The sequence below is a fragment of the Arachis duranensis genome, chromosome 8 (genome assembly GCF_000817695.3).
Source record: "Arachis duranensis cultivar V14167 chromosome 8, aradu.V14167.gnm2.J7QH, whole genome shotgun sequence".
Classification (NCBI taxonomy): domain Eukaryota; kingdom Viridiplantae; phylum Streptophyta; class Magnoliopsida; order Fabales; family Fabaceae; genus Arachis; species Arachis duranensis.
This window is the reverse complement of record NC_029779.3, coordinates 34931853-34945428: the sequence shown is the minus strand read 5'-3', so window position 1 is coordinate 34945428 and position 13576 is coordinate 34931853. Positions and strand designations below refer to the sequence as shown.

The window sequence follows — 13576 nt, the reverse complement described above, 5'->3', positions numbered from 1 at the left end:
TGAAACCTTAACTATCTTCTCATTATATTATTCCCAACTTATTTATTTGTCTGTGTTTAATGCTCTTTGAATACCAAAACACTCTTTTCTGCTTGCCTAACTAATCTTATCAAATACTATTGTTGCTTAATCCATCAATACTCGTGGGATTGACCCTTACTCACGTAAGGTATTACTTGGTACGATCCGGTGCACTTGCCGGTTAGTAAGTCTGGGTTATAAAATTCCGTACCAAATTTTTGGCGCCGTTGCCGGGGATTGATAGTGATTAACAACTATTAGTTATTTGATTGTTTAGATTAGGCATTTATTTTTATTTTTATTTTTATTAAAATCTATTTTTAAAAAAAAAATCGAAAAAAAAAATTGAGGGTATTTTCTTTTCTCCTTTACGTTGTTTGGTATTTTGTACTAAGGAAAAATAATGGAGAGAGATCACATGGATTACTACTCACACCCAAGTAGTGATTCAAATTATGGTAGATGGAAGAACTATCCAAATTTTGGTTGGCAAAGCCAAAACCAAAGAAACTTCAGTGCTCCATGTTCCAACTACCAAGAACCATCATCTTTCTACCCATGTCAAGAGCCCCCATCAGATATTGAGACTTCTCAGAAGAAGAGTGTTATGGAAGTAGAAACTCTTAATGCTATTCTTGCCCAGAACAAGCTTATGACTCAGCAATTAAATCTACTTACTCAATAGATGAGTGGCATGCAAGTCCCAACTATTAACACCCAACACCCAAATTTTGAGTGGGGAGAGCAATCTCAGAGGCCACAAAATTTTAATCATAGTTCTCAGGGTGTTTTTCAACAGAATAATTCTAATAACCACCAGTTTCAGTCTTCTCAGCCCCAACAGAACAATGATTTGTAAGCAATCTTGAAAAGTTTTATGCAGGAAACCAGAGCCTCAATAAGAAACTTGGAAGTGCAAATGAGCCAAATAAGCAAGCAATTAGAAGAAGAGGAAGATGCACAACCTCCAATGCCCTTGGTAAGTAATGAAGAAGAGATTGCATTAGAAGAAAGCTACCAAGAGGAAGAGGTTGAAATTGAGGAACCTTGCAAAGAGGTAGAAGAATTCAAAGAAGAACACAAGGGAGTGGAGCTTGCAAGACCTCTTCCAAAGCCATCACCATCCAATACAACATTCAAGTGGGTAAAATTTCTACCCTTGACCTTTACTTTCTCACTTGAATATGGGCTACTAGAGACGGATGGTCAACTTAGAGCTCTTTGTGGCATTAAGAGCAAGAGGAATATGGTTAGTGGTAAGAGTTTTCAAGCAAGGTTCCATATGGTCGCATGCTCCAAATTGAAGTGCAAGGATTGGTGTAGAGCTAATTTGAATGGGTCTAGAAGGGTGTTTGAATGTCTCTGTGAGGATTCAGATTGCTTGCCACCAGGTGAAAATAATGGTGATCCACAAGAAGACGGACGTAAAAGCAAGATTTGGGACCCTGGAATTCATTCCCACAATCAACTCTCTTGGGGCCTTGTCACTTGCTTCAATTTGCTCAAAGGCGTTATGCGCCTAGTTTGGGATCCCGATAGCCATTGGAATTACAAACATTGGTGGAGATTCCTGGATCAGTACAAGCACAAGCCACCATGACAAGGAGCTCACCATATGTCCAACTTAAGGACTTTAACTAAAAGTGCTTGGTGGGAGACAATCTACCGTGGTATAATCGTTTCTTTTCATTTTTAGTTATTTTTTGTAGTAGTAATTTTCTTACTTATTTGGTTTTTATTGAGTTCTTACAAATATTCTGATCATGCAGCTATTTTATCTCAGGAACCGAACACCACAAGCTATATAAAAAAAAAGAGGAAGCGCATATGACGCAGACACGTCACTGACGCGAACGCGTCGAGCATGTTTCTTATTTGCTTGAGGACAAGTAAACCTTTAAGTTTGGTGTTGTTGGACGCTGCGCTTATTGGTTTTCTGGCACCAAAAAGGAGGCAAATCATCTTCATTGAGGAGCACAACCTGAAGAATAAAGCGACAACTAGGATAACTAAGGTGGTTGAGTTCCTTTCATTTTTATTCCTCCTTTCTTTTTTCTATGTTATGTCCCGGTTTTCTGCCATTTTACTTTGTCTGTTGCATGATCTTTTATTAGTTAGAATCCTAGGATTAGTTTTCTTTTAATTGCTTTAATGCTGAAAAGATGTTTCATGTACCACTCACTGAACTTGAATCTAAAGAGAAAAGAAAAGAAGTGATGTATTGCATGAGAAATTGAGTTTAATTTTAAGAATAGTCTTATTTACTTAAATGTGGTGGTATTTTCTGTGATTTTTGAATGCATGATATGAACAATGCATATTTGAATTTGAATCAAGGGATGTTGATGTATAAGGAACAGGAATTTAGAGAATTATTATGACTTCTCTGAAAATTAGAAAAATTTAATCCTTGAAGCAAAATAAATAGCAAAAAAAATAATAATAATAAATAAAAGCAAGGTCCAAGGCTCTGAGCATCAATGACTAGGGAGGTCAGACATGATTAAAAGCTCAAAGAGTTGTTTCCCTAGTCGTATGCTTGTGGTGTGATTGTGTCAAGTAATCCTTGAGACAGAATACCTAGAGTCGAGGTCAATTGCATTTAACAGAGTATGCCAAAGGTTTTGAGCACCACTGTCTGGGAGTAATTAAAAGAAAAACCAGAACTCAAAGAGAGTTCCCCAGTTAAGTGCTTGTGGTGTTTCTGTGTCAAGTAAAGCTTGAGACAAAACATTTAAAGTCACGGCTAGGCTAAAGGTGCAAAGCACCAAAGAAAAAAAATTAAAATAAATTTTGCTGTGTTCAAGGATTAAACTGAAATGAAAAGATCAGAGAATTCATAATATTATCCGGATTCTAATTCCGAATGACAATAACATTTTTTATTCAAAGGAGAGTGAGATGCCAAAACTATTCAAGATTACAGTTATAAACCCCACTATAAAAAGAGACATGAGCTTAATCGAACTCTCATTCTCATGCAAATTCACATCCTAAGCCTATATTAGTTTTGGTTGCTTGAGGACAAGCAACAGTTTAAGTTTCGTGTTGTGATGCGTGAGCATCTTATCTATCTTTTCCTAGTGAATTTGCATCTAATTTGTTGAGTTTAATTAAGAATTAATTATATTTTAACCACTATGGATGCTATTTTGAGTTTTGTGCAAATTTATTTATTTTAGGTAGCATTCGGAAGGATTTGATGAAGTTTCTGCAGAGAAAAAGAAGAAACCAAAGAGATGACCAGCGAAGACCGACGCAGACGCATGGCTCACGCGACCGCGTGGAATGGAGAAATCGCAATGACGCGATCGCGTGCCTGACGCGAACGCGTGGACTGGAATATACACAAATGACGCGAGCGCGTGGACGACGCGGACGCATCACATGCACGATCTGCAAAAATACAAATGACGCTGGTTACGAATTTTGGGCTGTTTTGACCCACTTTCCAGCCCAAAAAACACAGATTAGAAGCTGCAGAATGGACAAAACAAGTGGTCCCAACCATCAACTGAAAATCTGTTAATTAATTCGAATTTAAATTCAAATCTTATCTTTTAGGAAAAGATATTATTTTTAATTTTTTATTTTAAACCTATTAGGATTAATAATAAATAGAAACTCTATACATTTAGACAGGCATCAGATTGTTACCAGAACCCTTATTTTTCTTCTCTGAACCATGAGCAACTAATCCTTCATTGTTAAGGTTAGGAGCTCTTTCTATTTGTAATGGATTAATTTGTTTGATCTTTCTAATTTATTCCATGCTTTGATTTATATTTCAATAATTGTTTTTGCTCTTTATTTTATGAATATGGGTGGAATGGAAGTATGACCCATGTTCTAATTGAGTTCTTGTAAAACTTGGAAAAGCTCTTTACTTGAACAACAGCTTGGAAATATTTTTTCCTAAATTTTAATTATCTGAATTTAACAGGATACGTGACATATAATCCTTTTATTTCTTGGGTAATTGAAGTTTTTGTGGCATATAAACTAGAAAATTGATTATCACCCTCTAATTGGAATTAATTGACCAAGGAATTGACAGTTAATAAATTTTAGAGGAGACTAGGAAGGTCTAAGGAATTAGGGCCTAGTCACATATAGTTTGCCATGAAATTATATCTTGCATGATTAAATTAGTTAGTAATAAAAATTAATCCGAAAAAATAGATAACTCTGAAACCTTAACTATCTTCTCATTATATTATTCACAACTTATTTATTTGTCTGTGTTTAATGCTCTTTGAATACCAAAACACTCTTTTCTGCTTGCCTAACTAATCTTATCAAATACTATTGTTGCTTAATCCATCAATACTCGTGGGATCGACCCTTACTCACGTAAGGTATTACTTGGTACGACCCGGTGCACTTGCCGGTTAGTAAGTGTGGGTTATAAAATTCCGCACCAATCACCGACAGTTTAATTATCATGTCATTTGTGCGAGAATCTTTCCCTTGGTTAGGGCCGATGCAGCGGTTACGATAAAGGTGTTGTAAGAAGCTACTGAAGCAACCTATGAATTCAGGCCTAGTTACAGGAAGGTCTTAATGGCAAAACAGAAGACAGTAGCACAGATCTACGGAGATTGAAAAGAGTCCTATGCCGAGTTACCCCGTTAGATCTTGGGTGTGCAGTCCACCATAGAGGGAACCGTTGCGCTATTAAAGATTTCTCCGGTTAGAGTTTGTGATCAAGTTGATGAATCTACCATGTACTTTCATCGTCTTTTCTAGACATTTTTCCTTGTATTGAAGCATTTTAACATTGCTAGTCACTGGTCAGTATCAATGGTATTCATTTGTATGGCAAATATGGTGCTACTTTACTTCTGACTATCGCGCAAGATGAAAACTCGAATATTTTGTCCATTGCTTTTGCACTTGTGGAAGAGAAAATGCAGAGTCCTAGTCTTTTTTCCTGACCAACCTACGAGTACAACATGTGACTCTGCAAGAGGATATTCTGGTGATCTCTAACAGACACAATGGCATCAAGGCTACGCTGGAGGCACCTGATAGTGGTTGGATACCTCCTCATGTATATCGAAAATTTTGCATTTGTCATGTTGCAGCTAATTTTTTCCTCAGTTTCAAGGATTAGGATGCGAAACGGCTACTTGTGAATGCTGTTTATGCAAAGATTGAGGCAGAGTTTGACTATTGATTTAATATTATAAAGACTGAAAATTCGGCGATGTGTGATTAAGCAAACATAATGAAGTGTTTTATCTATCCCATCTTTTAACTAAAATTTTAAATATAGTTCTCTTAGCATTATTTAATATTTATAAGTCTAATTTTATTAAAATAGAAAAATACGTAGGACCTTTTACATAAAGATATAATACGAATGTTAATATACTTTAGAGCAAGTAAAAAACCTCCGACTTTTAAATTTATAAGTCCTAAATTTTAAAATGTAAAGTTTAAAATTTAAATTTTAAATTTCAAATACTAAACTACAAACCTTCTAAATTTTAAATCTTAATTTTCAAATACTAACCTACAAACCTTAAATTCTATATTTAAAATTTGAATCTTAAATCTCAAATAGTAAACTAAAAGCCTTCTGCATTTAAAATTTGAAATCCTTAATTTTAAAATTTAAATCTTAAATTTCAAATATTAAATTACAAACCTTAAATTCTGTATTCTAATTCCTATACCTAAAAGCTACATTTTATAACTTTAATATTTAAAAGAAAACAAATTTACCTCTTCACTAATACCGCGGCAACGTGAGCAACGCTGTTGAGTCGGTGCAAGTTGCCTTCGTTCGCCATGATCTCACTTGAAAATGGCCCCTCTAAAAATCTCAAATGGCCAAATCCTCTCCAAGCCTCCTCCTCCTCCTTCTCTCAATCCACAACTCTCTCTCTCTCTCTAAACAAAATTATCTCTCTAATTTTTAGTTTGCAATTCAAGTGAAGAATCTGTTATTGTCTAAAGTGGTTTTATAGGCTACCACATGTAAACCGCGACACCCACCTGGAGTTTGTGCAACGACGCTTTTCCCAAAAAACCGCTAGAGCCTCTCGCAATTTTTTCACGTTCAGATTTCTTCAAAAACCGTTACACCCTATAGCAATTTTTGGCTAACACCAATTTTCATATAAACCGCTACACACTGTAGCAGTTTATGTTCAATCCCTAAACCACTATAGTCTCTCGCAATTTTTATAGTTATGTAAATGTTGCATTTGTGTCTACAATATTTAAAAGTTGTATTTTAGTAATTTTAATCTTCAAACAGTTTAATTAAGTAACTTGCCCTAGTATATAACAATATAATAAATATAAACTAATTAGTTAGTTATTAAATTAAAAATAGTTACTTTAATATAAAAATAAAATTAAAAAATCTTTATTATAAAAAATATTAAAATTTTATATAATTATTTAATAATAATCGAATTATAACTTGTTGGTTATAATTTGTTGAGACTTGATTATTCTAAAAATATTAGTGAATATATATATTTTAAATTTTAATTATTTTATTTTTTTATATAAAATTAATTCTATCAGTTCAATCAATAATCTATCGATTAAACTAATAAACTAATAAATTAATAATTTAACTGGTTTAATCATCGATTCAATTCTACCACTGTGGTTAAAAAATCTATTTTAAGATAAAGTTTAGCAAAGTATATAGAATCCACATCTTTATATGTAAATTTACAAAGTCAAATATAAACACCATAGAAAAGACGAAGTATAAAAGGAGTAATCCGTTTCTTGCAAAGGTTTAACCATTGGAGGGAAGTCTTTGACAGTATTACCCCCATTTCTCTACATCCTATCCCCTTGCCTTAAGTACTGCATTGCTATCAGCATCTGGCTAAGTTTGCATCAAACCATTTAATAGAAGGAAGATCCAAAAAATGCTTAATAAATAACAAATAAAAAAAAAATGAAGTGTCAGGACTCAGAACAGAACATTGATGTAAAAGGGTCTCTCTCTATATTTATGAGTTTCATGCCAACTGCACCACCACCTTTGTAGTTCCAAATACTTGGCTCCAAAATTTGAAATATCCAATGGAGATTCACTCATTGAATGATACCAGTTCCCAAACAAGGGAATGGTGCACACATTTATGAGGCTGCATGTGCCACATGTTAACAGTAATGAAATGTCATTACCATGTACCAAACCACACTAAACTTTCTTGCCATTAGGACTCTTAATACCACCTAAAGTGCCCCATAAACTTTGCCATATTCATATCCATACTTCTATAATGCATCTATCTCTAAACTTAGCCTTTGTTTAATTCAAATTTTTTTAAAAGTAAAACAAATACATAAACAAGTAAAAAATGGAACTTTATATATATTAAATTATAAGTGGTGAATTTTTTAAAGATGACTTAAACTATGTGTTATATCTTATTATAATTTTTTACAAAATATCAGAAACGTTTTGTTTCTTCACAATTAAAATAATATTTTTTTTTATAAAATATCAGTGATATTTTATCTTTTATATAAATTTTTTCTCTTCTGTCTATATCTCTATCTTAAAAACTTACCGAATACAACTTAGAAAATTAAACTCAGTATTCGTTTTATTTGATGCGTCTTCAAAAAAGTAAAGATTGTACTGCTTTATAAAAATCAACTTATTATTAAAGATAAAAATAAAATAGCTTAAATTCTAAATTTTAAAATCTAACTCTAATCCTTTAACTATTAATGTAAAATATAATAAATGGAGAATTAAAATTTATTTAATTAACAAAGAATACAATATTTTTAATTAATAAAAAACATTTAAAGATGAATCATCTAAAATAAACATAACATTTTTTTCGGGCAATTTACTAGAATAAATTATTTGAGCTTCAAAATTATAGAATACAACTTTTGAAACATTGATACGTTGAAATGGAAATGCATGAAAATCGTGGTAGAGATTTTACGGTTTCTGCTTGAATGTAAAATGAGCATAAACTGTGAAAGGGATTCAGCGGTTTATACCTGGATCTATTTTGCCTATAAATATTCACCCAGGAGAAGTATTGTGATGTAGAGAGTCATTTTCACTTGTTCAAAAATGAGTGAGGAGAGTTTTTTGATCCTAGTCCACTGTTCTGTGAAAATTAAAAAAAGTAAGAGGCATGGAGTTAAGTTCACTGACAAAGAACCGGTCAGTGTTTTGTGCGATCCACGATGACTCTGTCAGAACTAAAGACGAGCATTTTGTAGAAGGCAGGGTTGTGTGGGTCCAAGTGGGTGAAGAAGTTGTTTTACAAGATTCCGATTGCGGTTGTTTCATCTGGGGTGCAGTATGAAACATTTGTGATAGGGGCGGACGAAAACATGTTGGTTTTGTTTCATTGTCAGCGCAGTTTTTCGGAGGTGAGAATACACGAGCTTTTTGCCAAGTTGGAAGATGGTTTTGATAGTTATGGTGCATCGGCGCCGAATCCTCAGTCGATGACGGTGGGTGGTGCGTCGTCCTCGATGCCTGTCGTTGCAGCTGGTTGTCTCTTGGCTGCACCTCCACCCCCTCCACCAGCGACAGCTAGGTCACCTGGATTGATTCATGGACTGTTTGGTGAGGGTGAGCCGGATCATATTGAGAATGCGATGTGAGATGATGATCTAGATGATGAGACAGATAACATATTGGGAGATAGTGGGCCATTCAGTTCTAGTTCAGCCCAACAACCGCCACATTTCTCTACGTTGAACGTGGAAGCAATCGGCCAACACCTGGACATAGATCCCACCTCCGGGAGGCAAGGGTTACACAAGGAAAATCTTTCTGTAGACTTTCAGATTGGCCAATCTTTCCAAACTAAGGAGGAAGCTGTATTGAGTGTTAAGGATTATAGCATCCGTCATGGATTTCAGTATTGGGTGATTGAGTCAGATCATCTGAAATTTCATGGGAGATGCAAGAAGTTTGGGAATTGGTGCACGTGGTTGATTCACATCACACATCGACAGCGCAAGGGTACTTGGGAGGTTAGAAGGTACAACGGACCTCACACTTGCTTGGCGACGTCGATTTCTAGTGACCATCGACAACTTGATCACCATGTCATTTGTGCCAAGATATTTCCTTTGGCGAGGGCGGATGCAGCGGTTATGACAAAAGTGCTGCAAAAAGCTAAGGAGGCAACGTATGGTTTCAGGCCTAGTTATAGGAAGGTGTGAATGGCAAAACAGAAGGCAGTTGCACAGATATATGGGAATTGGGAGGAGTCCTATACCGAGTTATCACGTTGGATTCTAGGGTTACAGGCCACGATGGATGGAACCGTGGCAATGTTAAAGACTTCTCCAGTTCGTATTGGTGATCAGGTTGATGAGTCTACGAGATACTTTTATCGTCTTTTCTGGACATTCTCTCCATGCATTGAAGCATTTAGGTATTGCAAAAACCGTGGAACCCCTACCACAATTTACGTTCACCCAGAATCCGTCAAACCTCTTCCATGAATTACATAGAGTTGTGAAAAATTAGATTTTCGTATCAAAGAACCAAAAATTATATTTCAGTAAAATTGAGACTCAAACATTTTAAATTGGTAAATTGTCCTCTTTTTCCCTTTGTTTTAATTTCTTTTTTTTTCATAACATATGCAAGGAGATGAATGCTGACTTTTTTTTTTCTCTCTCTTTTATGCGTAAAAGATTTAAATAAGTTCTACAGGTCAAACTTATCAAAATTTATACATACTTTTAAGCTTAATAAACACTAACAAAAATATCCAGAGACAATTTTGTTGTTCTTTGTTTCAAATTTTATCTTGTGTGTTAACCCTGTTCATCTTAGATCTTATCTTAAGCCGTTGGTGATCTTATCAAAGGATGATCCATAAGATCCAATGAGAAAGGAAGGCGGCCAATTAAATATTATCAAAGCATTGGCAGCACAGCGACAATAAGAGAAGAGACAAGGAATATATGCCTCAACTGTGAACATATACCTCTAACTCTCTTAGTATCCTTCCTTATGTTTGTCCTCATCTTTGGAATAACCTATGTTTGAACTTGATCCATACTTACTCAACTAGGACCACATCACATGCCTCTATTTATTACTTATTTGTTTCTTTTCTTCCTTGTTCATCAAATAAAATAAAATGAATAATCAAAGTTGGATTGGTCAGTTAGTCAACTCACTCATCGGTTTGAGTAAGCGTCAAGTGTTTGAATTCCGTCTTGTATCTGCAGTAGTTTATTGGCCAATAACAAATACTTAAATAAAGTTTATTAGATTTTCGGTGAATTAGTCTTTGTAATGTTAAGCTGAAAATATAGTAGAAAAAAAAATAATAACAATAAATAATGGTGGGAATTATTTTTACAATATGTCTATTAATCTTAGGTCAAAGACATGGCCTGATTTCACATTATATAGTAGATATAGTGATTAAGATGTAACTAATTATAGTATTACCCACCGCTCATCATAAATGGAGGTCATTCAGTTGAAGTTATTAAATGGTCATTTAAAATGGAATCAAATAATGGATCTGCATTAAACTATACAAATAAGATAAATTTTCATACCTGGTCCTAGCCTCCTAACTTGTACTTGTATCATTTAATTTTATGCACACACAACTAAGATTCTTCTATCATCATGGTATTGGTAATATTTAATCACACTAGTTGCTTCTTCATCTTACATAAGAGACCAAATATCATATTTACTCTGTTTTAAAATAACTATTTATTTGAACAAAATAGTACATTGGAAAACTGAATATATCTTAACAAAATATCTAAATAAACAACTATATCCAAGCAATTGCAATGATCATTTAGTTTGACTTCATTACCAATTACAATATTTACCTCTTTGCACTTCATTGTGCAAAAGAAAATTTTCAGTGTTAGCTAAAAACTACAAATGTGTGGATAGAAAGTTCATACAATTAACAAAAAAAGAAAAAGCAAGTTGACTTGGAAGTGGATTCAAAAGATGAATAAAAGGACCCTCCATTCCATAGATCCACAAAATCACTCAACAATTTAATATTGCCATTCTTTTTTGCTAAGAACTTTGATTCTCTTGCTTCAGGGTTTGCAAATCACCACAAAGCAAGGAAGAAGAGCTCTAGGATTGAGCAAATAAAGCTCCTCAATATTTGAATAAAGACCAACTTTCCCAGCCAGAGAATCAAATCCTGTTTGGCCTGCAATCTCTTGAATGTTCTCTAGAGGCCTATGGACCCTACCAGCAATAACTCTACACACTATCAACACTTTTCTCAGTGAAGGGTCTTGATCAATTACCTCAATGGATTCAAAGGCTCTTCCACTTGTTGAAGTGGTGAAAACACCAATTCCACCCTTGAGTTCCTTCTTGGCTGAAAAACCATTTCTTATGATCCTACAAACACAGCATCTCTCAGATAAACAAAGGCTTGAAGAGCCATTGAGGCCTAAGGAACATGCAACTGTAGTTCCATAGAACCTTAAGAGTTCATTCCCATCAGCAAGGCACCTTGGATGCTTCTTTTGGAGCTTGCTTGCTTTGATCTTCACCATCTCTCTGTATTCTTCAAACCTTGCCAATGTCTTCTGCATGTTGTGCACTTTCAACACTCTCTCAATTCTACCACATTGGTTCTCTGATTTCAACCAGCTTGTCCTGCATATTATCTCCACTATTTTTCTTGAAGAATCACCTTCCACAAGTTCAGTTACTGTCAAAATTAAACCGCAAAATTTTGGTCACACAGATGAAACTTCAAAGGATGTTAAAGCAATGAAGAAGTAGCAACATACTTCAAGATACTAAGAACTCATTGAATTCTGTGATTACTTTCATGTCTAAAAAATCAGGGAAAATGGGGAAGTTGCAATAGAACTAAGTGGAGAATCCCGAGAGTTTTCAAACAAAAGTTACTCTCTCCATTTCCTATTCAAAATATCTGTCAATTTCAATAAAATGGTATATTGAAAAATAAATGTATCTGGACAAATCTGAAGAAGTTAAGCTACTTAAAACTGTTCCTCACTAGGGACATTAGCTTATTAGCATATCTTGTATTGATGTGGCCAAAACACCTAGTATGAGGCTATAATTTTGTGGACATTATCCATTTGAAGATTGAAACAATGAATACAGGATAAGATTGGAAATTTACAAAAGATATCTATCAAGGGAAAAAGAAATGGTTACCCTACCAGCATGCTTGGAGAGATGATGAGCTTCAGCAGCATCCCATTTGGTGAATTGCTCTCCACATTTGTGACAAGTAACAGTGCAAGCCCCATTGGAATCTGTCTCAAGAGACAATCTATTGCTTGAATGATGAAATCCAGCACCACCACCACCACCACCATGGAAGCCAGACCCTTCTTTATTACTATCTCCTAAAAGGAAAGGAGATTTCCTTGGTGGGGTGGTTGAAGGCCTAAAGGAAGGGTTAAAGTAGTGCATTGTAGGGTGCCCTCCAGGTCCAGGGGTACCAGGCCTTAAAGTTCCAACAAAGGTTGAATTTTCACTACCAAGAGCACCACCATTGTTGTTATTACCATTGTTACCAACAGTTCCAAGCCCTTCATGGAAGCCTCCACCATAGCCAGTGATTTTGAGTTCACACCTTGAATTGCTCAAGATGACTTCATGTGTTATTGGGTTGAGGAACTCACTGCTACCTATGGATCTTGGGCTGCAAGTTGGTGGCTTCTCAATGTGCCTCTTGCTTCCATGGATGACATCTTTGAGATTTGCAATGGACCTTGAGCATCCTGACCTACCTGATGCCCTCTTTGTGGTTAAGATTGTGCTCAATTGCTGCTTCCTTGATTTAGGATCATGAACTTCTGATGCATCTGATTTGCAGTGTAGTGACCTCTTCAGTGAGAACCACACTGTTGGCATTATTAAATCCCTATTTGCTATTTCTATTCTATGCTGCTGCTTCAAATCTTCTTCTACCTTTTAGAACTTGGAACCTTTGTTTTCTCACCCACAAGTTCAAAACTTTTTCTAAAGTCTTCAACTTTTTAATACCCTTTTGGAATGCTCATTCCCAAAGGCTCCACAAAGCACCTTTCTACACCCTTTTATCCTACTACAGAGAGAAAAGATTTCATTCCATCATTACATTAACACCACCTGTTACTTTTCTGCTTTAAGCTTTTTAGCAAGTAACAACCCTTTTCTTCATGTTCTGAGTGAGATCAAAGTGCTAATAAGAGGAAAAAGCAGTGTTATTTTCAGAAGAAAGAAGAAAAACTCAAAAAGGTGGTTGTGGCAATTCATCAAGTACAAAATGTGCATGATGAGATAGATGAGGTGTTTAATTTTCTCTTTCTCTATTGTGAAAGGCACTTTCCTGTGCCAGCTGCTGCATCAGCACACAGAAGAGGTTTTGGCAATTTGTATAGAGTGGTGTCAGAAGAGAGAGAGAGAGAGAGAGAGAGGTACTCAAATCCATAGAACATGGATGTGAGGAAATTTATTTATTAAAAGTATTGTGTTTGGAATCTTAGGGTTCTTAATTGCTAATGACTTGGAACAACATGACAACTAACTTGGACAAACCATGTTCAGTGGCGC

General features: G+C 35.2%; 2 protein-coding genes across 2 annotated transcripts; one reads left to right on the top strand and one right to left on the bottom strand.

Moving 5' to 3' along the window:
- Positions 1–8364: 8364 nt before the first annotated feature.
- On the top strand, positions 8365–9207 carry LOC107462298 (uncharacterized). The gene is made up of 2 exons (XM_016080875.1): positions 8365–8608; positions 8654–9207. Exons 1-2 carry the CDS (start codon positions 8365–8367, stop codon positions 9205–9207), a joined length of 798 nt encoding a protein of 265 aa, XP_015936361.1.
- A 1594-nt stretch (positions 9208–10801) lies between these two features.
- LOC107462450 (uncharacterized) lies at positions 10802–13576 on the bottom strand. The gene is made up of 2 exons (XM_016081045.3): positions 12196–13576; positions 10802–11711 (listed from the first exon to the last, which is right to left on the bottom strand). Exons 1-2 carry the CDS (start codon positions 12893–12895, stop codon positions 11080–11082), a joined length of 1332 nt encoding a protein of 443 aa, XP_015936531.1. The 5' UTR covers positions 12896–13576; the 3' UTR covers positions 10802–11079.